At 38.3% G+C, this 26135-nt stretch overlaps 1 protein-coding gene across 1 annotated transcript; it reads left to right on the top strand.

The window, feature by feature from the left end:
* The first annotated feature begins 11420 nt into the window (after window positions 1-11420).
* Window positions 11421-13313, top strand: LOC109178416. Its single transcript, XM_019328037.1, has 2 exons — window positions 11421-12425; window positions 12534-13313. The coding sequence occupies exons 1-2, from the start codon at window positions 11421-11423 to the stop codon at window positions 13311-13313; spliced, it is 1785 nt and encodes a 594-aa protein (XP_019183582.1).
* Window positions 13314-26135: the final 12822 nt, after the last annotated feature.

The following is a 26135-nucleotide window of genomic DNA, read 5'->3' as shown; positions in this document are numbered from 1 at the left end:
TTGAGTTGTCCATGCAGACATCTATTTATTATTATTATTATTATTATTATTATTATTATTATTATTATTATTATTTGAGTTTTAATAAATTTGTGAGCCTTTTTCTCATTCTTAACTTGCGACTCATGTCGAGTTAATGCTTTGAGGCAAACCCCTCACTTATTAATTAGTTTCATTACTTTGGAAGACACTTCTTGACATGTTCAGAATTACATTGCATACATCATGTACAAAGTATAGTTCAAATAGTCATATAAATTATGTTGGTACTAAATATAAATTTTTAAGTCTCTTTTTTTATATATGGGTTACTTCCCTTCAAAAAAAAAAAATATATAGGTTACTTAATTAGCTTGTTTTTAACTTCATTTAACAACCTGTTTAGTTTACAAAAAGGAATATATGAAAATGAACTTTAAATTGTATGGGGAAGAAATAAAAGAAGTTTCATATTCTTATTAGGACAACATCCTAAGCAACAATATAATTCCCTACAAAGAGCTCGTTGCATAGGGTTTTCCTAGTGCGGTTTATCTCTCATGTGTAATTTAAGAATTTTTTAGTAGGACTCGAGATTATTCAATGTACACCTTCAAAAAATAGTTTGAGATTTCCTCGCCACTCAAAAATATAATTCTTTGTTATTATTGTTTTCTTATAAGACTGCAATAATAATGTAGAGGCAGGTTGATTTTGCTTTCTCCAAACCTATATCATACATAGGTTGCTGCTGCAGGTCTTAGGTTGACGTAATTCGAAGAAAAAGAGGAAAGATATGTCGAAGAAATCGGTGATTGAAGATCACAATTCAGTAATCAATCACCTCCTGCCTCTTTGTAATTGTTGACAAAATGGCTCCTATATATAATATAATAGTATGTAGCAACTTATTACTTATTAGATCAACTAATCTCAATCTAGCTACTCGCTTCAAAATTCACACTAATTTAACACTTGTTTGATATTATGATATCTAGGTAGATACATTCACCTTATAACTCATTATTAGACAAATTGATGTGGTGGGTCAAGATTAACTTGTTCGATTGAAATCGATCACAGATAAATATAAGTCAATGAAAAAGACATGCATTATTTATAAGTAGTGCGCACAGAGATAGTAATAAGCATAGGAACTAGGTTCACAAAGGTTATACACCGTCGTGCATGTAACCTACTCCTTCTTACCCCATTGGTCATGACTAAAATACACATTATTCATTTATGTATAAATAGTGATTTTCCTCACATTTTAAACAACAAGAGTAGTGAAACTGTTAAAAAAAAAAAAGAACACTCATTTAATAGTTGTAAATTTTTTCACACTTTAAGCACCATCAATAAATTCAATTACATCATTTATCATTATTACTATTTTATTGTCTCTTGATTATTGTTGTACCGGGTTTGAATTGAGAGCATCCTCACCAATAACAAAAATGAAGTTTTTTTTTGACTTTTTTAAATGATGTACTGGAAGAAAGAGATGGTAGGAGAGAAGAAAGTGGAGATGTTAATTGCAAAAAAGATGAGTTTTTTTGTGGGTCTCGCATTAAGAGAGAGAGAGAGAGAGAGAGAGTGACAAACACACGTATCTCGCACACCAGCAGCTCTCAACGAGTGTGTGCACTACATGTACATGTTGGGTGCGCTTATTGCTCTTTTTTTTTTTATTTTATTTTTTATTTTATAAATAAAAATAAAAAACTCTTTTTCTCATCAGTTTATCTCCACTTGGCAAATAAACTGACAAAAATTTTATATTATTGTGGATGCTCAAAGGCCTAATCTTTGCATCTAAGTCCCTAATCTTTGCATCTAAGTCCCTATATAAGTCTAACATCTAACAATACTTATAAATTTGAGTACCCTAAGTCCCTAATCTTTGCAACAAAGGGGTTTTATTTTTCTTCACATTGATTATTGTTTTTACTACTATAATGTTATACTAAGTAAAGATCGAAATAGATAAAGAAAAACTAACACAACTAGACGATAGGGTTGGGTTCTATGGCATCCTAATCTTTGACTTCACAAACGTTTAGCCTTTTTTGACTTTAATATATATATGGCCAAAAATGAGAAAGATGTAATGATTAATTTAATAATAAAACTTGGTTAGCAAGCTTTGCCTTTCAATCCCATCTAAATTTGATACCATCATCCTTATCATCACCTGCCCCACTGTCGGACACATTAATCATACCTATTCCATCTCATTGTCTCCTGCCTTTTATCCACATATAAGGACAGTGTAAATGTCAACTCACCTAAGATTATGGTGGATATACTTAAGTAATATTAGATTTTTGTATTTTTTACTCTTTACTTAAGTGATATGTTCTCATTTTTTTTAATACTAACGATTCTGTAATATCTTGTTCATATCTACTTTCTCAACCTATTGAAGCACAAAGAGTCAATATTGTTCCATTAAGGCTCAAACTCATGACCACCTATTTGGAAGAGTCACTTCATGTCACTAGACCACAAATTCATTGGCTGAGATGTTCTGATTTATTCATAAAGAAAAATAAATTATCACAAATTTAATTATTCTCTCTCTTTTTTTTTTTTTTTTTTTTTTTTTTTTTTTTTTTTTTTTTTTTAATATTACTAAAATTGCAGCACGTGTTATTGTAGTATATTTGACAAACAAATAAATACCCGGAGTATCGGGTTATCGATCCACAGTGAAGCGGGGTGTATCAAACACTAGCTACTAATCTATTCACGAGAAGCTAATCCTAACGAAAATGGTGATTAATCGATTGTAAAAGTAAAACTAATTAAAAGAGAACAATATGAGCAAGTTGATGAAAACAATAGAGTAAAAGTGGGATTCCGGGGATTCAAGTGCTTAATCACCTAGCGTCAATCTAAAGTGCAACATATAATTTGGGTTCAAACAAGTGTGAGAATGCATACAAGGGAATGAATTACTCTCATAACTCCAACCTAAAATAATGAAAGTAAATATTCATTCCCATGATATAAACACTCAACAATTCAAGAACAAGCATTCCAAATAACTCCTTAACAGCATTCAAAAAAAAAAAAAAAGAAAAAAAAAAGATAACTCCTTAACAAATATGCCCTCCCCTAAGGTGCAATAGTAAAGTGCAATTGTGGGTGCTCTAAATTATGCCCTAACTCCCATTAAGACATAAAGATAGCAATGAAACGAGTAATTTAGGCGTTTAATTACTAGCATCAATAAAATATAACACAATTGCAACACAAATACAATTATAAAATCCAAATGTAAATTTATTAATGAAATTAAAAACTAGGCACATAGGTTCATAAACATTTTCACCCAAAAATCCCTAAAATGTTTTAGCCACTCATGGCTAGAATAGCATTCATTACAATAATATCAAAGAGTTCACAAGCAACAAAGAAAGTAAAAGGAAAGAGGAAGAAATTCTCCCGAATAATCTTCCTAGGTTTTCTACTTCTTCCAAGGTAACTTGTAACTCTTGGTGTTATATCTTCTTCTCCAAGCGTAGCTTTCACTCTTTTTGTCTCCAAAAACGTAGCTTACAAGTTAGGGTTTGAAAGAAAAGAATGTTATATATAATGGGACAAAAGAGCGGAGCAAAACAGACAATTTTTCGCAGCAAAAAATCGCAGATCTGGAACTCTCGACGCGTTGAATCAGACGCGTCGAGTCATTTTGACACAAAAATCTTGGCCATTCCGCCTATTTTCGACGCGTCGACAGTAACTCTCGACGCGTCGAAAATCTCCTTGTGACACATACAGGTTCAGTTTGTAGGCTGATTTTGACCATTTTCCCTTCTGATCTAGACTTTGATCTCTCGGTAAGAGTTGTAGCCCTTTAAGTCTTCTTTTCAATGGAGCAAAAATCATTTTATTTGGATATTCCTAGGCCGAGATATGGTCCAAACACTGAACTATCGCTAATCTATGAGAGAATTTTTACTTCTTGCTCTTTTGCTCCACTTTTGTCCTGGTTTGCCCAAGTGATCAAGACCATTGAAGACACCACGTTTTGGCTCCCAAGTATTTTAGCCACCTCTTTAGCTTCACCTTGCCTCCAATTAACTCGACATTCATTCAAAATGCCTTGAAAGGCATACGATTATCTTCAATTCGATCAACAATTTATGCACCCAAGGATATAAACAAATGAATTAAGGAGCATGTTGCATAAAACAAAACAAAAGTATCTTTGACTCAAAATAGATATATATATGGAGTAGAAGTATGAACACAAATACACTTATCAACGTGGTGAGAGTTTTATTCTCTTAGAGTCCATACATCATTTTCCTACCTATAAATCTATAATTCATTGTATGTTATAACAATGCAACTTGTGCAATGTCATTTTTTAATAAAATAATCCTACGTGGTTTGTAAGCATTGCATCTAAGGTTATCCTTATCCCTACAAGAGTATATAACTTTCAAAATTTGGTGATATATACTTTTACATCATCAAATTTGCAATTCTCTTGCTATTTTCAGTACATCATTAGGCTTTCTTTATTCCTGTAATATTTTCTCACTTGAAAATATGGATCTTACTTCCATAATCAAATTTGTAATTCTCTTACTATTCTCACTACATCACAATAACTCCAATCCACTTTCAAAAATGGGTCACAATTTCACATTACATTAAAATTATTATCTTTATATAAATAAATATTATTTTCTCTTCACAAATATTCGTTTATATCAATATATAAATTACTTTTAAATATTAAAAATAACAAAAAAAATAAAAATCTAAAACGTATTTTTTTTAAACAATAGTTTTAACTCCAGCAGAAAGAATGATTAAACACTCCTTTTGGATGAAATCCACCATCCGGAAGGAGTGCTTCCTTCCTTTTGGTGGAATTCCACTACATTCCTTCGGGTGGAATTTAGGTCCAATTCCACCTATCAGCCAAAACTCCATCAGAAGGAGAGATAGGGTATTGTTGGTAGGCATAACCAAAACTGTTAGTGTTTTTATGTTCAAAAACCCCATATTATAATTGGCAATATTATTATGGCATACTAAGATAGGTTTAGAGTCTGTCTGGTTGGGTCTACAGTTTACTGATCAAGCAGGAGCAACGACAGAAGAACTGACACTGAAGATCTGATTTAGGAAAGCTGTTTTCTTAAGAGCCTTACGCGGTTTTATTAGCTCAGTATGGAAAGACGATCAGCGTATCTTCAAAGAAGGTAATGGACCTAACCAGCTGAGATTACATTCCTCTTTTATAGTCCTACCTTCTACAATCAAAGATCTTTTATGGAGAGTGTTTATAGAAGGATCTATAAGTACTAGTTCTTTAAGGGAACTAGGGTTACGCCAAAAAATAAGCAGAAGAAACACTCCAGATCAGTTTGATGAGTCTAGATCTTTGATGGTCATGTACCTTCTCAATACAACATGTTCATGGTGATTAAGATGATGAACTTGAGAAGATTTACTGCTGCTTAAACGAAAGGACACTAAGATCACACTGTTGTGGGAACAACCTTATAGAGTGTCACTGAAGTGGACTGCATCAGAGCTGGCTCTCCAAGTGAAGGGATTTCATTGGACTTCTGTATGCATGGCTCTCCATCTTCAACAATCCACTAAACCTGTGTAGACTGGGTATGTACCTTGTGTGGGGCACTTGGGTAAGATTATTGTATATCTACCTTTGTACATTGGATTATGACTAAGTGGATTGGACGCCTATGTGATCGTCCCCTAGACGTAGATACACACCGTATCGAACTAGGTAAACATTGTGAGTGTTCGTTCTGTGTGTTTGTTTATTTTTCTCTGATGTTCTCTTCATGATCTATCATTACTAAGTAGGAGCTTAACTGAATCAATCAGTATTCTAAGACATCAAACATTTTCTGATAATTTACGTAATATGAGGAAATGCAAAATTACATGTGGTATCAGAGCTTCTAAGTCTACATAGTGACTTGATCCGAAGGGCTATCTTAGTTTTGCTTTCATTCTGTTTTTTTGGAAGTCTGTCTGTGTGTTCGTTGGCTGGTTGTTGATTTCAGGATGGACGCAAGTATGAAACCACCAGAACTAGATGGTCACAACTACTCTTTCTGGAAGCCTCGTATGGAAATATATCTTCAAGCACAAGGAACCAGGGTTTATCGCACCATCCTAACTGGGTGGAGTCGACCTACTACTCCGAATGCACAAGGAGTTGCTGAAGAAAAACCCATGGAGACTTGGACAGATGATGAAATGAATGCCTCTGGTCTGAACAACAAAGCACTGAACTCAATTGTTGGATCTCTACATGAATCTATTTTTACGCTTGTTACAGGGGTAAAAGAGGCTAAACGAGTATGGGAGATTCTTGAAACCAGATTTGAAGGAACCAGTGATGTCAAACATTCAAAGTTGCAAATGGTTCTGTCAGAGTTCGAAGCTCTCAGAATGACTGAAGACGAAACCATTTCTACCTTCCACAGTAGGGTTCGGAACTTGATGAACCGAGCCTCAATTCTTGGGGAACCATTCACTGATGAGAGAGTGGTAAAAAAGATTCTCAGATCTCTACCTAAACGTTTTCGAATGAAAGTAACGGCTATTCAGGAACACACAGGTTGGGAAAAGAAGACTGTCGGAAAACTCATGGGAAGCTTGCACACATATGAACTGAAAGTTCTTGCTGATGATGATGTTGGAAGCAACAAGAAAGGAAAGTCTGTAGCCTTTGTGGCTGAAGCTGACCGAGAATCTGACACAGACGACATAGATGATGAAACCCTAGCTCTCCTAACCAAAAACTTCAAGAAAATCTTAAAAGGGTTCAACAGAAAGGGTCAAGGTCAGCCTACAAGAACACAATACAAAGGCAACAACCCTTCATATCAAAAGGTTGAAACAGCACCCTTCTCTCAGAACAATCAATCTCAGACTGGGCGATCGAGACAAAACAGAAGTAGTACCACAGACACAGGAAAACCCCTCAATCGGTCAGTGCAGTGTAGGGAATGTGAAGGATATGGTCACATACAGGCTGAATGTGCAACTTATCTTAAAAGGAAAAAGGCTATGTCTGTAGTTACTCTACTCTTAGTGATGATGAGGAGGAAAATTCAAATGATCAATCAGATGATAATGTAGGAAACTTTGTAGCATTCTTCACTGCCACAAACATTCAATCAGACGGAGATCAATCAGATGGAGAATCATACATATCAACAGATGATTTTGAAGAGAGACATATTCAACTTGAGGCAGAATTTGCAAAACTTGTCACTAGCTGGGAACAACTTGTGAAAGTAAATAAGAATCTGAATGACGATCTAAAGCAGAAAGATGATCTTATAAAAAAACTGAATGCTGAACTGGTCATAAAAGAAGATCTCATCACTCAGATACGGTCCAGAGAAGGTAAATTAATCAAGGAGTTGGAGAGCTTGAAGAAAAATATACAGATGATGGACACCACATCTACCTTAGATAAAATTCTAGACTCTGGCAGAAATCCTAATGATAAAAAGGGTCTGGGATTTGAGCAAGGAGAATCTTCGAACAACGCACCAAAGTTCATCAAAGAGGGAATGTCTAAGACCACAGCATATCACAGGTATGAACAAGGACAGTCATCTCAGTCAGTACAAATCAAGGAAAGGAGATACGGTACTAACACTGACTAGGACAAATCAACTTATCAATCTCATTATTCGAGATTCAAAAATAAGATTGTCAAAGTTAAATATTATACTCCCATTTGTCACTACTGTCACACAAAAGGTCATACTCGTCCCGAATGCTATTTTTTTTTACAGAGATCAAAGGAAGGAAAAATATCAGAATAAGACTATTACACCATTCACTAGACAGGTTTGGGTCAGAAAGTCAGAAGTTATCTGTTATCCCACCATTGTTCTAACTGCATCTACAACTGATGGTAGATGGTATTTCGACAATGGTTGTTCCAGACATATGACAGGAAACATTAAATGTCTGAGGGCTGTTCAACCTAGCAGTGGAGCTGTAACATTTGGAGATGGACAAAAGGGTAAAATCGTTAGGAAAGGTGTCCTAAATGTTCCAGGTTTACCTCAATTAGAAGAAGTCTTGCTAGTCAGTGGGTTAAAAAGCGAATCTTATTAGCATCAGTCAGTTATGTGATCAAAATTGGAATGTATGCTTCAATCGTAACTGCTGCAGAGTGAGTGACAAAGCAAATCAACTTGTCATGGAAGGAACTCGGTCTTCAGACAACTGTTATGTTTTGAATCAAAACTCTGGCATAGAAGACTGGGTCACATAAATTTCAGAGACATGGATAAGTTGATAAAACTGAAAGCAGTAAAAGGTATACCTAAGATCAGAATTGATCCAGAGAAAATTTGTGGCGCATGTGCTATTGGGAAACAAATCAGAACTCCACACAAAGCAGTAAGAGGTATCACCACTGAGAAATGTCTAGATCTTGTCCATATAGATCTCATGGGGCCAACACAGACTGAAAGCATTGTAGGAAAGAAATATATATTTGTGTGTGTAGACGATTTCTCTCGATACAACTGGGTTTACTTTCTGAGAGAAAAGACAGAAGCCTTCAAGGCCTTCAAGACTCTATGCATAAGAGCTCAGAAGGAAAAAGACGAGTCTATTATAAAAGTTCAGAGATTGAGGAGTGATCATGGAAAGGAATTTGAGAACTCACTATATTCAGACTTCTGCTCCGAGCATGGTATCTCACATGAGTTCTCAGATCCTAGAACTGCTCAACAGAATGGAGTGGTGGAAAGAAAGAACCGAACGCTACATGAAATGTCTAGAGTTATGCTACATGCCTCACATATGCTACAACGTTTCTAGGCTGAAGCAGTACACACAGCGTGTCATACTATAAATAGGGTCTACCTTAGACCAGGAACGACGAAAACTCCATATGAGATCTGGAAGGGAAAGAAGCCAAATCTGAAATACTTTCATGTGTTTGGGACAAAGTGCTATGTGCTGGCTGACAGAGAACAAAGAGGGAAGTTCGAACCCAAAAGTGATGAGAGCATCTTTCTTGGATACTCTCCGAATAGTCGTGCCTACAGAGTCTACAACAAGAGGACTCAGTCTGTGATGGAGTCAGTAAACGTCGTTGTCGATGACAATCCAGAAGAACCAGTGAACTCAACAGTGATAGAGTCACCTCTATGTGATTCAGATGCAAGTAATAACAACAGTCAGCTCAAACCACAAGATTCATCAGATGGAGATCAAGAAAGTTCGGAACAAGAGATAGATCTCATGAATGATGTTGGTAAAGACAAACCTACCAGAACTCAGAAAAACCATCCATCAGATAACATTATTGGAGATCTGTCAGATGGAATGAAAACCAGAAGCAGAATAAGAAATAATCTGACAGAAATATCTGGGTCTTACTGCTATATCTCAAAGATAGAACCCAAAAATATCAAAGAAGCTCGACAGGATGATCTGTGGATCAATGCAATGCAGGAGGAGCTACATCAGTTTGAGCGGAATCAAGTCTGGAATCTTGTACCAAGACCTGATGGTGTCAACGTAATAGGAACGAAGTGGATCTTTAAAAATAAAACTGATGAAGCAGGGAATATAGCCAGAAACAAAGCTCGGTTGGTGGCTCAAGGTTATACACAGATTGAAGGGGTTGACTATAACGAGACATTTGCTCCTGTAGCTAGGCTTGAGTCAATCAGAATCTTGCTGGCTGTCGCCTGCATTTTGGGATTTACATTATATCAGATGGATGTCAAGACAGCGTTTCTGAATGGGTATCTCCATGAAGATATCTATGTGGCTCAACCTAAAGGTTTTGAAGATCCAGAACGTCTTTCGTATGTCTATAAGCTTCGAAAAGCTCTCTATGGCCTTAAACAAGCCCCACGGGCCTGGTATGAACGTCTGACACAGTATTTGCTCCAGCACGGATATAAACGCGGAAGTGTTGACAAAACTCTGTTTGTCAAAACGATTGGAAGTCATGTAACCATAGCTCAAATCTATGTTGATGACATTGTGTTTGGATCAACCTTGCAGAAATACACTGATGAGTTGGTAAAAGTCATGGAGGAAGAGTTTGAAATGTCCATGGTTGGTCAACTGACATATTTCCTAGGTCTACAAGTCAAGCAAAGTTCTGAAGGATACTTTATTTCACAAGAAAAGTATGCTAAAAATCTTGTCAAAAAGTTTGATCTGGAATCATGTAAACCGAACACCGATCTCCACTTCTACAAAAGTATCGAAAGATGAAACTGGTATATCAGTGGATAACACAGTTTATCGTAGCTTGATAGGCAGTCTGTTGTATCTAACAGCCAGTCGACCAGACATAATGTTCAGTGTTGGAATCTGTGCAAGGTATCAATCTGACCCAAAGGAATCACATCTGATAGCGGCAAAACTCATTCTAAAATACGTGAAAGGAACGATACAGTATGGACTCTGGTATTCCAAGGATAGTGAACTGAATCTGGTTGCATATTGTGATGCTGATTGGGCAGGGAATATTGATGATCGGAAAAGTACTTCTGGAGGATGCTTCTTTGTTGGGAAGAACTTAGTATCATGGTTAAGTAAGAAACAGAACTCTATCTCACTAAGCACTGCAGAGGCAGAATACATAGCCGCAGGTGGTTGCTGTACTCAGTTGGTTTGGATGAAACAGATGTTTCTGGATTATGGTCTTACATAAGGAATAATGACACTCTTTTGTGACAATGTCAGTGCTATTAACATCTCCAAGAATCCTGTTCAACATTCCAGAACGAAGCATATTAGCATTAGGTACACTACATCAGAGACCTGGTTGAATCCAAGAAAATTGAGTTGGAATACATTCAGACTGACAAACAACGGGCGGACATTCTGACTAAGCCACTGGATGCTAATCGTTTTGAAATTCTCAGATCTGCTCTGGGAATTTGCAGAATTGACTGACTAAAGCAGTTGGTCTGTCAGAGAGGAGTTGGTTTAATACGGGTCAGTGTTATGACTTTGAATTTCCTTAAAGACTCCTCTCTTTTTATGTTAAGAAGATCATCTAAGCTTATTCTTCTCAGAAGATATCTTAAAAGATCTCAATGCTTTTTGAATTTCAAATTCCCTTGGGTTCCGTTTCCTTCCTAAAAAGGAGCTGTACCGTTGTGTCCATCAATCACTTCTGCATGATATTTTGACTTGCTGCATTAATTAGGGTTCATCACCCTTAAGCCTATATGATACCGGGTCAAGAAGAAAGAACTCACCTCAGCTCTCATCTCTCCATTTACCGTGCTTATCTGCTCTCGGTGTTTTATTCTTCTTCTCGCACTTAATCTTAAATGGCGGACTCCGTAAAAAACATCATCATTAAGCTTGGAAGCAAGGTACACCCTCCGGCGGCAGCCCTCAAACACATTCAGACACTTCTATAGTTGGCTATGAAGAAGAAGCTCAAGCTTGATCCTCTGCTTCGCGACGAGATTATGGTGACTGTTATGACCAACTATCCGGAGTTTTATGCTGAATGGTTGGCAGATGATGTAACTGAACTTCTTGTGTTGGTCGCCGAAGCCAGTGATGACGTCTCTCCAGTGTTTATTCCAGAACCCTTCGATGGAAATTGGGCCGGGGCATTCCTTCAATTTTTTGCTCAACGTGCCCTACAATTTGTTGAAGAAGCTCGACGACGAGAGGAATCCCAAGCTCTGTATCTTGAAGCTGCTCAGAGAGAAGCAACACACAGACAGGAGATTCTTCGACAACGGGTAAATGATTCTGAAACCCCTATTGAAATTTCTCCTGATAGACCTGTTGATTCTTCTATTCCATCGTCTGTGTCTGTTTTGCCTGAAAATCAATCTTCTTTGGGTTCCGAGAAGTCCCCTGTGAATGTTGATCCTTTAACTTTGCCTGTGACTAATTTTGCTGGTGAAAAATCTGATGCGTTACATGTGTTTGATGAGAAAACAAAGTCCTCTGATGAGCCAAATCCACTGAGTCTGGTTGTTTATGCTTCTGAGAACATTGCTCTGCCTCCGTCTGAAACTGTTTATGTCTCTAAAGAATCTTGTCCTGCTGTTGATCCTCCTGCCTTACCTGCAACTGTTAAAATTGTTGATTTATCAAGTCCCCACAAGTCTGAGAAAACAGGTGGAGTTCCTGTTTACACTGCAACATCTTTGGGAGAAAGCCTGGAACATGTGCGACTTTTTGCTGGGTTACCATCTGCTTCGATCCCTCAACCTTATGGAGTGATACACTCTTCAGAATCCTCCAGTGAAGATGATAAGATTCTGGCTAAGGTGTATGGATCCCAAGCACCTTCTTCTACTGCCCCTACTGTTGAGGGAACTACTCATCCCGATTCCACGAATTTCAGAATTCGAGAGATATCAAATATTGTTGGGAGCTCATCTGCAAATGTTTCTGATTCTAGCCACTCGGTGACTCCTGTTCAGTCCCCATCCAGAGAAACAAGACGGATAAAAAGGAAGAATGTTCCAACGAAGGTTGTTGTTGAAACCAGTGCTGATAATGTTGATGTGGGTCAGCCTGTGAAGAAGAGAAAGTCGAGTGACACTGCTAAGCCTGAAGGAGACCCACCTATCCACCAAGTTTTCAAGACTCTACGTTCCTCTGTTAAGCAACGAGGCACTACTGCTGCTCAAGCTTCTTCTGCACCAGCCCCCTCTGTCAGAAAAGGGAAACCTACCACAAGGTCAAGAGGTCGAAGTGTAACTCCGGAGGTTCCACCTATTGAAGGAATTGATACTACTGTTTACAAACCTCAGTTTGTATCTCCTGCTGCACAAACAAAATGGGCCACTATGGTTAGAAGAGAGCTGATTGTTCAAAGAACTGTGGATAAGAATCAACTGAACTCCGTTTGCGACATCCTGCCTTTGCTGAATGAAGTTGGTCTTTTGAAAACTGTTACAGATGTTTGCCCTTACTCCAAGCTGCTCACATATGAGTTCTATTGCAATCTCAGTGATGAGATTGACAGTCTCACAGGGCCACGACCGATGCAAGTCTTCATCAGAGGGAAGTGGTATGATTTTGGGCCAGATGTGATAAATAAATACTATGGCTTGCCTACAGTGCAAGAAGAAGCTGTTACTGAATGGGATGTGGTGGCCAAAACTCTTACTGGTGAACATACTACATCTTGGCCTACAGGAGATAAGGACTATTTGCTGAGCTCGCATCTCACGTCTAGATATGTCATCCTACATCGCCTGGCTCTGCACAACTGGCTTCCATCAACGCATTTCAACACGGTTGGCAAGCTTCTGGCAGGGTTCTTATTTAGAATTGGAACTAAGATGTAGTGTGATCTGGGCAAATGGATTTTTTATCATGTTCTAACTCTGGTTCATCCCCGGGAACAGAAGGTAAGACTACTGTTTCCAAATCTGATTTTTGGCATCCTTACCTCTCCTCTCAGGGTCTTAAGCCTATGCCCAGCGAAGTGATCAGTCCGACGCTGCTTTACACTGTTGATAAACGTCTTCTTTTTGGAGATCATATTAATGATGTCGTTCCTGTGACTGCCCCATCCAATTCGGAACCTGATGCTGTGAATGATGAGTCTCCACATGCTAAAGATGAGAGGCTTTCCGAACAATTGAAGGCGCGAGTTGCTGATCTTGAGACGGTGCACGGTATCATTGCCAAGCAACTGACTGGTGCGCGCACTGAGCTAGCTACTGTTCTTCTCCGCATGAGCCTGTCTGCTACTGCTGCTGCTGCTGAGGATCCCGTGAAGTTTGACAGTGACTCTCCCTCAAATGTTTAATCTTTGGCTACCATTGGCAAAAAGGGGGAGTAGTAACACAGGGGGAGTTTTTGTGATCGAGTACTTTCTGGCCCTGGCTGGGCGTTATGTTTTGATGTGGTTTTTTTTTTTTTTTTTTTTTTTTTTTTTTTTTTTAGACTGCTTTGGATCTTATGTTCTTTTTATCCTATGTAATCAGTTTGGACACTTGGGTTGCTTCTTTTAATAACATATCTTAGTTCTTTTTATATAGTTGAGTTGTTTTGCCAAATAATAGCCAAAGGGGGAGCTTGTAAGTGTTTTTATGTTCAAAAACCCCATATTATAATTGGAAATATTATTATGGCATACTAAGATAGGTTTAGAGTCTGTCCGGTTGGGTCTACAGTTTACTGATCAAGCAGAAGCAACGACAGAAGAACTGACACTGAAGATCTGATTTAGGAAAGCTGTTTTCTTAAGAGTCTTACGCGGTTTTATCAGCTCAGTATGGAAAGACGATCAGCGTATCTTCAAAGAAGGTAATGGACCTAATCAGCTGAGATTACATTGCTCTTTTATAGTCCTACCTTCTACAATCAAAGATCTTTTATGGAGAGTGTTTATAGAAGGATCTATAAGTACCAGTTCTTTAAGGGAACTAGGGTTACGCCAAAAAATAAGCAGAAGAAACACTCCAGATCAGTTTGATGAGTCTAGATCTTTGATGGTCATGTACCTTCTCAATACAACATGTTCATGGTGATTAAGATGATGAACTTGAGAAGATTTACTGTTGCTTAAACGAAATGACACTAAGATCACACTGTTGTGGGAACAACCTTATAGAGCGTCACTGAAGTGGACTGCATCAGAGCTGGCTCTCCAAGTGAAGGGATTTCATTGGACTTCTGTATGCATGGCTCTCCATCTTCAACAATCCACTAAACCTGTGTAGACTGGGTATGTACCTTGTGTGGGGAACTTGGGTAAGATTATTGTATATCTACCTTTGTACATTGGATTATGACTTAGTGGATTGGACGCCTATGTGATCGTCCCCCAGACGTAGATACACACTGTATCAAACTAGGTAACATTGTGAGTGTTCGTTCTGTGTGTTTGTTTATTTTTCTCTGATGTTCTCTTTATGATCTATCATTACTAAGTAGGAGCTTAACTGAATCAATCAGTATTCTAAGACAGCAAACATTTTTTGATAATTTACGTAATATGAGGAAATGCAAAATTACAAAAACATAATACACACACCCAAAGAAAATGGTACAAACACTGCCAAATGAGAGCAAAAAGCTGTCATTTGGCAGTTTGCAATCAAACGTGGCAATAAAAGAAAAATAAAAATACTTTTTTTTCTACATCACCTTGAAAATCGCACATTGTCAAGGTTTAAGACAATCTTAGGGCATCCCCAATAAAAAATTTTAAATAGTTTTTTTCATATGCAAAAACTTAGATGGAGTTTTTCAACAAATGTGTGTGGAGTTTTTGGGTGTTTTTATTCTTGCAAATGCAAAACTTTTGTGGAATCTATTAAGCTGGGCGCGTGAATAAACTTTATTTATTTATTTTACATTTTTTTTGCCTCAATTTTTTCTCTTTTCTCTTCCTTCTCTTTTCCAAAACCACCAAAAGACTTGCATATTGTTAATGTTACTCTTAGAACTCCAACTCTCCAACCCACTTTTAAATGTACGTCCCAATTTCACTTAACATTAAAAAATTTTTCTCTTTTTTTTCAATAAATATTATTTTCTCTTCACAATTATTCTTTTATATCAATATATAAATTACTTTTAAATATTAAGAATAACAAAAATGAAATTCCAAAAAATGTAATTTTAAAAAATTAAAAATTATTCGTATTTCGTCTATAATCAAATGCAAATTATATTACGTAAAAGTTTTATTTAAAATAATTTGTGTTAATGTAACAATTTGAATTACGATTCGAATATTGTTATTTTTTTATCTGTAATGCAAGCTTGCAACATAATATGACATTAAAAAAAATTTCCACCTCACTTTGAAAGTGGTACATTTTCAGGTTGTAGTTAGCTTAATGCTACAATTGCAAACTGACAAAGGCTGCCATTTTGGTAGCTTTTAATTTGCTAGTTTATTATAATATTATTATTGAAAGTGAGTTAGAATTGGAGTTTTTTGCAATTTTGGTCCCACGATTATAGTGACACTATCAGAATTGATTCGCAACTTTCAAACTTTGTAATTTCAGTCCGCGATTATTGTTTTTGTTGCAAAAATGGTCATTCCGGCCAATTTTCCGTCAAAATCTAACCGGATTCCACATTTCCAGCAGGGATAAAATAAATATTTACATTGACCTTGCAATCTCGGACCGCTGTTGACCTCTTATTCTGATCAATGTTCAAAAAAATTAAACAAAAAAAAAACCCCAATTGCCAGAGACGAATCCTGACCTGCTCTCATCTCATCAACGATGTAGCCATTATGTTTTCCTTCAAAATAAAGAAGATGAAGATCGGCAATGGATGGCGTGTTGAAGATGGAAATCAATGTTTTCCTCTTGTTCGTAGATGGGTTGATGAGATGAGAGCAAATTAGACTTCGTCTATGGCAATTGGTTTTTTTTTTTGGTTTGATTTTTTCGCATTTTGGTCAGAATAAGAGGTCAACAGCGGTCCGAAATTGCAAGGTCAATGTAAATATCTATTTTATCCCTGCTTGAAAATTGAAATGGGGAATTTTTTTTTTCCGGTGAGATTTTGACGAAAAATTGGCCGGAGATTTTTCAGCTTCTGGGTCAGAATCCATGTTGGTGATTGCCGTGAATGCCGCAAAGTTGCCGAAGATCTCTCCTGTAGCAGATCCTGGATCAGGTTTAGGTTCATCGTCGTCACTCCAAGTTAGAGCTGTCTTCATTGACTTCTTACACCTTAGGTATGTTGCGCATTCTGCTCGAACATGGCCGAAACATTCACATTCATAACACCTAATGCATTTTCCACTTGACTTCTCCATGGACTGAGAGTTTCATGATGAAGATGAGCGAAAGTTAGTAGATCCAGTCTTTTGGTTGTTACGTCATGCATTTGATGTTGATCCCTTCTGGTTTTGAAACTTTCCATTTCGAGAGTTGATCATCTGTTTTACCTGTTTCAAAAGCATCGAAAATTGTTTAGTTAAAAATTCAACTGGATCATCATTTACCTCGTCTGGATCAGATATAGACTCATGTTCTTCAGCTATAAAGGCAATGTTTTTCTTCTTTTTCATGTGGTTAGAGAGTATTTCCATCTCATAGGTTTGCAAGTTTCTCATTAATTGAGCTACTATTTTGTTCTCCCACCCATCATGTTCTTGAATGATTGTGACCTTCATTCTAAATCGTGGAGGGAGTCAGCGCAAGATCTTCTTGACAAGTTTAGGTTAAGAGAAAGGTTCGCCTAGAACGATTGCACGATTTGCTAGTTCCTGAACACGAGCATGAAAATCAAGTATTGCCTCATCATCTTATATTTTTAGATCTTTAAAATAAGATTGGACCATTTGCAGTTTGGACTGCTTGACAGAATCTGTCCCTTCATAAGTAGTTTCCAATGTCTCTCACGCCTCCATAGTTGAGTCAAAACCCGTGATAATAGTGAATTGACTTTCATGCAATAATGAAAAAATGATATCTAACGCCCTATTGTTTTATCCTGCGGTAGTCATCTCAGCATCAATCCATTCTGTCTCTTGTTTGAGGACTGGAGGATCTTCTGGAGTGGCTCCACTAGCTTTGGTAGGATGAGTCCACCTAGAAAGAATAGCCCTCCAGACCCTCTCTCTTTGAGCTCGTAGATGCATTTTGGTGCGGGACTTCAAGTACCCATAGTTGTCACCTGTTACTTCAGGAGGTGCTCTATGTCGTTCCATGCTGCAAGACTCAATGCACAATAAGCAAAAACATAATAACTAGAAAATCAGAATAAAGAACAGACAACGAGAGCTTGAGTTCAAGAAACATGAAAAATATAGATCGGTTAGACTAATATTTTAAGTCACCAGGCTCTAATACCAATTGAAAAAGTTCGTGGATCTTGAATGCAAGACTTTTCCTAACGGGGCCTACTTAGTTATAAGTTTTATTATTAATCTGGATTAGAGACAGGATCTGCGTCAGAAATTAAACTAACTAGAACAAGAAATAAAAGGAACCAGACACCAATGTATGTTCACGCAGTTCAGAGCCTCACTCCTACGTCTGCGGGGCCACTCATGTCAGTCCAATCCACTAGATGATCAACAAGGAGTACAAAGGGAGATTACATTACACACTACAGCATAAACTACAACTACTCCCAGTGCATCATTCATCATCACCATGGACTTGACATGCAGGCTATCTTCACCACAACATGAACCAGTTGAGAAACCTTCAACACACGAAAATATTGATAGAAAAATCAGTGGAGGATTTGAGGAATGATATGTGGAATTTTAATCCTTGAATCTTTTAAAACATAAGAAACACAAAGTAGCTTTTTATAGGAATAAAAGGATAACCACTTGGTCTGAAAGTGTGTAGCCTCCAACTCCTCAAAATAAGCTGCATCACATGATTTAAACCAGCACTAAATACGGTCTTGAAAGGAACAAACCGTTGAAGAAGTAAACTGCTGATTGGAGCACGACCTGACCTTAATCCAGAATAAGAAGACTATTTTATTTTAACAACTAATTAAGCTAACATAATAGGGTCTGATGTGTAACATATTTTTTACACTTATAGGCACTAACATCTAATTATTGTTACACATGATTCTTCATTGTACATGAAACTATTTAGCAAAGATGAAACATGAGGAGAGGTTGGTTCGTGTGTAGCATGAGTATTGCATGAAAGTTGCTCATGTTAAAGAACATGAATTACATATGTATAATGTACATTAGATAGAGAATAAATTCAAACTAATACACTTATGGGGGGGGGGGGGGTGGGGGTGGGATATGACTCAATTGTGACATTTGAATAAGTATAGCTAACAAATGTTAGGGGGGGGGGGTGGGGGAGGGGTGGGATATGACTCAATTGTGACATTTGAATAAGTATAGCTAACAAATGTTATTTAATATTATATTGTATAAATTCCACTATTTATCTCATTCACCAGTCTTCGGAGTATAAGCAGTGAGAGATCTTAAGTTTGAAGTTAAAACTTATATTAGATGGTATTGATTGTAGTATATTTTTCAAACAAATAAACTCTGAGTAAGGAGTTATTGATCCACAGGGAAGTGGGGTACTAAGTACTAGTTACTAATTTATTCACGAGAAGCTAATCCTAACGAAAGACAAGGATGATTGGTAAGAATAAAACTAATGTAAAAGCAAGATTCAAGTTTTGAAATCAATAGAGAAGATGAGATTCAAGTATTTAATCACCTAGTGCCAAACCTATGGTTAATATTAATTCTGGGTTCATATGAGTGTGAGGATGCAATGTGGTATAGAGTTACTCCCTTAGTCCCTAACACTAGTGAATATCCACTCTCGTAGTATAAACACCCAATAAAATAAGAACATGCATTCATAATAAATCCTTAACTACTATCATCTCCCGATGTGCAATACACAAGAATTAAACTCCCTAACAAATTACCCTCTCCCAAGGTGCAACAGTTAGGTGAAATTGTGTGTGCCCTAAATTATCCCTAACTCCCGTTATGACATAAAGATAGCTATGAAGCAAGTAACTATGACCACTAATTACAAATAACAACAATATAAATCACAAATTGCAACACAAGTATAAAAATCCAAATAATAATATATTGAGAATTAAAGATCTAGGCACATAGGTTCATAAATACTTTTACCCAAGAATCTAAAATAAAACTTAGTCACACATGGCTAAGATGCAATACATAACAATTATTAAGAGTTTACAAGATAATCTAAAGAGTACAAGAATTAACCAAGCGATTTTCCCAAATCTCTTTGTTTTTCTCATTGCTTCCAAGACACTTTGTAGCTCTCAATTCTCGTCTTTCTTGTCTCCAAAACTGAGTCTGAATCTTCTAGTGTGTAACGAACAGGGAAAGAGAAGGGGATGAATGAAATGCAGAAGTTAAGGAAGAGGATCAGGAATAAATTTGGGGATGTTTGAAAAAGAAAACAGAGTCGAAAACGGTGCCGTTTTCTATTAGAGCTCAATTAACCAATTCACTTAATGAAACGCTGTCGTCTGAAGAAGGGTTAGTTGGAAGGTTTTAAGTTAAGAGAACGTCGTCATTCGATCACGAGGAGATAACGGCGAAATCAGATAAAATGACAAGCTGTGAAGGAACGATCATGGAGCATGGAATCCGGGAGTTAGTTAGGATATTTGGAAGCATTGGCGATTCTGATGTATATATTTTGAACAATTGAGATTTTAGCTTTTTATGCTTAAGGAAATTGATGAAACCCTAGTTCATCTTTACACCAATTCTTCTCTTCTTCTTGACCCCCTTCTGCTTTATTTCTTTTTCTCAGCAAAAATTTCAGTGTGTGACATTTGGTATCAGAGCCCACCATGGTTACTACAGCAGCAGCAGCCATGGAGGAGAGGCTATTCAAACTGGAAGCCATGTTTATGGAGAACAACAGCAGCCTTACAGAGGCTAGACAAGAAATGAGGGATAGTAACCAGGAGCTGAGGGATGACATGCAGGTGTGGAAGGAGGAGATCATGGAGCTTCTTCGGCTCAATAGGCAACCTCCAGCTCCTGAGCCTTCCTTAGTCCATGGGCAGGCTCAAACATCCCGTGCCAGTCTAGGAGAGGAGGGGTCTGATCGTGACAGAAGACCAGGAAAAGAGCCTGCAGTAGATGGTCTTGCTGAGCCTCAGGAAGTGTTCGATGATGAAGAAGGGCTTGGTGAGAACCAATATGGACCCCATATGAACCCCTTGAGGGCTGAAAGGCCCTGGATGCCCAGGAGAGTCCACTTCCATGCTAGACCAAGACTGAATCACCAAGGTGGGGAACAAACTTTGAGGTACAAACAGGAATTTCATATCTTTGATTATGACAACCCAAGATTATGGGTGGTGAGGTGTGAGAGGTTCTTTATGCTGGCCAGAATACCTAGGGATGAGGTGATAAACATTTTGTGTGTGAACCTATCTGGTAAGGTGGGGGTGTGGTTTGAAAGTTATTTGAATGGCTTGAGAGTGGGGTTTCAGGGTGGAATTTGCCAGAGCAGTATGTAAGAGGTTCTGTGAGCATACTGTGGATGTAATGGAAGAATTCTCTAGTCTAAAGCAGTGGGGTAGTGTGATAGATTTTGCTGACAAGTTTGAGGAATACAAGGGGCTGCTGCTACAGGTTTACCCCTATTTGATTGACCAGTTTTTCCTTGATAGCTTTGTGGTGAGGCTTAAACAGCAACTGAGGTGTTTTGTGAGAACATCTAAGCCTGGCCGTCTTGAGGATGCAATATGGGTTGCCAGGCAGTATGAGAAAGGCTTAAAAACACATGAATCCCAGAAGAACTTTCCATCACAATCCCAGAAACCAAACTCCAATAACCAAAGATATTTCCCACAGTCCAGAGCCCCACTTTCCAAATCTACTGAATCTGTTAAACCCCAAACCAACCAAACAAACCCTAAAACTACAACTTCTAATACTTACCAGTCCAGTGCCAGGTCACCAGAAATCAACAAGTTTAGAGACCAGCTCAGAGAGCAAAACAGATGTTTTAAGTGCTTTGAGCCATGGAGTCCTGGGCATAGATGCAAGGGTCCAACCTTCAACATTATAGAAGGAACTGACTTCCAGAACAATGAAGAGGAAGCCAGTATGGATCAGATTGAGGAGGAAGGCATGCCAGATACACCTGAAATGGAGGAAGGGGAAGTGACCCTGAATGCTGTGATTGGTGGGGAAGGTATCAATACTATTAAGTTAATGGGGTTGATCAGTAAGCAACCTATTACTATACTGGTAGACAGTGGGAGTACACATAGCTTTGTGGACCCTAAAGTGTTGGACCAGCTAAGGATCAGTTCTGAGAAGGTTAAAACCCTCATGGTCACTGTGGCCAATGGGGAGAAGTTGGCTTGTGACTCCATCTGTAAGAAACTCAAGTGGCAAGTTCAGAAGGAGGGGTTTGAAAGAGATTTGAGAGTCCTTAAGCTGGGTGGCTGTGACATGGTATTGGGGATGGATTGGATCGATTTCTATGCTCCCATACAGCTGCATACTAGGTCACCAGGGATATCCTTTTACAAGGATGGAAAGAGGGTGCTGCTTAGAGGATTGACTAATGAACCATTCTTGCAGCAGGCTACCAAGAAGGAGATAAGGAGATGGAAAAAAGAGGGAATTCAAGGGTATCTATTGCAAGGCATGAGCTGTGGCAGTGAAAGTTTGGAGGAACCAGAACCCAAACACCCTGGACTGACCATTCTTCTAGAGGAGTTCCGGGAGTTATTTAGAGAACCCAAAACACTGCCCCCTAAAAGGGCATTTGATCATGCCATTCCCTTGGTACCAGGGCTAAGCCAGTAAACTTTAAACCCTACAGATACTCCTTTGGGCAGAAAAACACTATAGAAAAGATGGTGGAGGAAAAGTTGGAAGCTGGTATCATCACTCACAGTACTTCCCCCTTTGCTTCCCCAGTGCTGATGGTACCAAAGAAGGACAACACTTGGAGATTTTGTGTAGATTACAGGGCCTTGAATGAGATCACCATCAAGAACAAGTTCCCAATTCCCTTAGTTGAAGATTTGTTTTCTGAACTAGCTAAGGCCAAAATTTTTACTAAGTTGGATCTAAGGGCTGGTTACCATCAAGTTAGGATGAAAGATGGGGATGAATACAAGACAGCTTTCAGGACACATTTGGGATTGTATGAATTCCAGGTAATGCCCTTTGGGCTAACAAATGCCCCAGCTACTTTTCAATCACTTATGAATTATGTTTTCAAGTCTTTAATTAGAAAGACAGTTCTGGTGTTCTTTGATGATATATTGATCTATAGCCCTACATTGGATAGTCACTGGACTCACCTGAGGGAGGTGTTGGAGATAATGAGAGAACATCAGTTGTATGCAAAACTTAGCAAATGCTCTTTTGCTAAAACTGAAGTAGAATACCTTGGCCATATAATTTCTGAGAAGGGATTGCAGACTGATCCCTCTAAATTAACTACTGTGTCCTCTTGGCCTAAACCTACCAATATCAGAGAACTGAGAGGGTTTCTAGGACTCACAAGGTACTATAGAAGGTTTATTCAGTCTTATGGAACTATTAGCAGGCCACTTACCAATATGTTGAAGAAGGATTCCTTCCAGTGGAGTCAAGACTCAGAAATGGCATTTGAGCAGCTTAAAAAGGCCTTGTGCTCAGCCCCAGTCCTTGCCTTACCTGATTTCAGTAAGGAATTTGTAGTTGAAGCTGATGCATGTTACAAAGGGATGGGGGCAATTCTGATGCAAGAGGGAAGGCCAGTGGCCTATTTCAGCTAGGGGTTTGGAAATAAACATTTGGGGCTGTCCATTTATGAGAAAGAATATCTATCTATCATCAATGCAATAGACAGGTGGAGACCTTATTTGCTGGGTAAACACTTCACCGTTAAAACTGATCACCAAAGCCTCAGATTCCTATTAGAACAGAAGATTACTACAGCTATGCAGCAGAAAGGCTTAACTAAGTTGCTGGGATTGAATTATACCATCCAATACAAGAAAGGAGTAGACAATTGTGGGGCTGATGCCCTATCCAGGAAGGACTTTGGAGAACAAGCTGAACTGCAGGCTATTTCAGTAGTTAAGCCACTCTGGGTGGAGGAAGTGATAAAAATCTATGAAGAAGATGAGATGGCCTCTAAGATCCTCACTGAAGGGCTGATTGCAGTAGAGGAGGGGTCATTATATACTGTCATAGATGGTCTGATCAAGTATAAGGGAAGGCTGTACATTGGGAATACAGGGGACTTGAGGAGTAGACTAGTCCTACAAATGCACAGCTCACCAATTAGGGGACACTCTGGTCAGCAGGTCACCTATCACAGGTTGAAACAATTGTTTTATTGGAAGGGCATGAAAGGAGAGGTGATAACAGCTGTCAAGGCCTGTGACACCTGCCAGAGATGCAAAGAAGAGAATGTTGCATATCCAGGGTTACTACAGCCTCTTAGTATTCCAGAACAAGCATGGCAAAGTGTTTCCATGGACTTTGTTGAAGGGTTGCCCAAGTCTCATGGGAAAGAGGTGATTATGGTGGTAGTGGATAGATTCACTAAGTACAGCCACTTCCTGGCCCTAACACACCCTTATACTGCTGAAAAAGTAGCTAAGATTTTTATGGAAAATATCTACGAACTTCATGGGCTTCCACATGACATTGTAAGTGACAGAGATAAAGTGTTCTTAAGCAAATTTTGGCAGACATTGTTTAAGAAATTGCAAGTCAACCTCAGCATGTCATCAGCCTACCATCCGTAGTCTGATGGGCAGACAGAGAGGGTCAACAAGTGCCTGGAAACCTACTTAAGGTGTATGGTATTTCATAAACCTAAGGCTTGGAGTAATTGGCTACATATGGCTGAATATTGGTATAATACCAACTTTCACACATCTCTGCAATGCTCTCCCTTCCAAACACTTTATGGGTACCTGCCCCCAGCTCTCACCTTTGAAATGGTTACAGAAGGGGAAGGAAGTGAATGGTCCAAGGAAAGGGCTTCTGTGGTAGCCATCCTCAGGGAAAATCTACATAAAGCTCAGGCAAGAATGAAGCAGCAAGCAGACAAGCATAGGTCTGAGAGGAGTTTTGAAATAGGGGATTGGGTCTATCTTAAGATCCAATCCTACAAACAAGTCACACTGGCTATCAGGACCAATGTTAAACTAACTACAAGGTTCTATGGACCATTCAAGGTGCTGTCTAAAGTTGGAGAAGTAGCCTATAAACTGGACCTACCCCCAGGAACCAGCATACATCCAGTCTTTCATGTGTCACAACTGAAGAAAAGGGTGGGGGGGGGGGGGGGGGAAGTGATTCCACAACCTACATTGCCACTGACTGATCCTGAGGGAATGGTACTGACACAGCCATTAGCAGCTATTGGGAAGAGGCTGGTTAAGAGAAACAATCAGGCTGTTGTGGAAATCCTAGTCCAGTGGATGAATTTGCCTAAGGAAGCAGTTACTTGGGAAGATTTTCACCACATTACAAGGCAATTCCCTAATTTTGATCCTTGGGGACAAGGATCTGGTGAAGGAGAGGGAAATGTAACGAACAGGGAAAGAGAAGGGGATGAATGAAATGCAGAAGTTAAGGAAAAGGATCAGGAATAAATTTGGGGATGTTTGAAAAAGAAAGCAGAGTCGAAAACGGTGGCGTTTTCTATTAGGGCTCAATTAACCAATTCACTTAATGAAACGCTGTCGTCTGAAGAAAGGTTAGTTGGAAGGTTTTAAGTTAAGAGAACGACGTCGTTCGATCACGAGGAGATAACGGCCAAATCAGATAAAATGACAAGCTGTGAAGGAACGATCATGGAGCATGGAATCCGGGAGTTAGTTAGGATATTTGGAAGCATTGGCGATTCTGATGTATATATTTTGAACAATTGAGATTTTAGCTTTTTATGCTTAAGGAAATTGATGAAACCCTAGTTCCTCTTTACCCCAATTCTTCTCTTCTTCTTGACCCCCTTCTGCTTTACTTCTTTTTCTCAGCAAAAATTTCAGTGTGTGACATAGTGTTGAACCAAGACGAAATTTTATAGCGAGATTCAAACCGAGGTGAAATTGAAATTTTCTTCTTTTAATTTTGGGAATTGCGCCCCTTTTGATTTGGAAATTAATTGCAGCTTCTTAATTTTGGAACCAGCGCCTTTAATTGCAATTTGGAAATTAATTTGCCGCCTCACTGTAATTTCGCGCCAGTAGCGCTTCTCGCAATTCCGTGCAAGTTGCGAAATTAAAAGGCTCACTGCCTTTTTTTCGACGCGTAGAGTTTTCTGGACTCTAATCTTATTTATTTTAGTTCCAAATTCGTTGTAGAACTTTCATTGATCTTGCACTTGATTTACAATGGTTCTAAAATACTAACAAACACCGTAAAACATTCAAAATAAGTACGTGTAAATCGTAACTAAATAATAAAATAAAGGATTATGCAATTAAATTACCATTTTCACATAATTGAACCCAACAAACATGATCAAACTAATACAAAAAATATTCACAATTTGACTCACATCAGGTATAAATGGTGTCCTTCAATTAATATGAAAAGGGCAAACTATGTTGTGGAACTGTGTCCACCTTGCAAGGTGGACACGGTTCCACGGCATAACAATTGTATGAAATGGATATTGGCTACTTCAAGTTAGATGAAAAATTGG

Source organism: Ipomoea nil, unplaced genomic scaffold (assembly GCF_001879475.1).
Source record: "Ipomoea nil cultivar Tokyo-kokei standard unplaced genomic scaffold, Asagao_1.1 scaffold0841, whole genome shotgun sequence".
NCBI lineage: Eukaryota > Viridiplantae > Streptophyta > Magnoliopsida > Solanales > Convolvulaceae > Ipomoea > Ipomoea nil.
This window is presented reverse-complemented; position numbering and strand designations above follow the sequence as displayed.

Excerpts from the sequence above, each read along its gene's own strand:
- LOC109178416 (XM_019328037.1), top strand. The coding sequence starts at position 11,421 with ATGAAGAAGAAGCTCAAGCTTGATCCTCTGCTTCGCGACGAGATTATG. Across the intron at positions 12,426-12,533 it reads TTTCTGATTCTAGCCACTCG|CCTGTGAAGAAGAGAAAGTC; the intron begins GTGACTCCTGTT and ends GATGTGGGTCAG.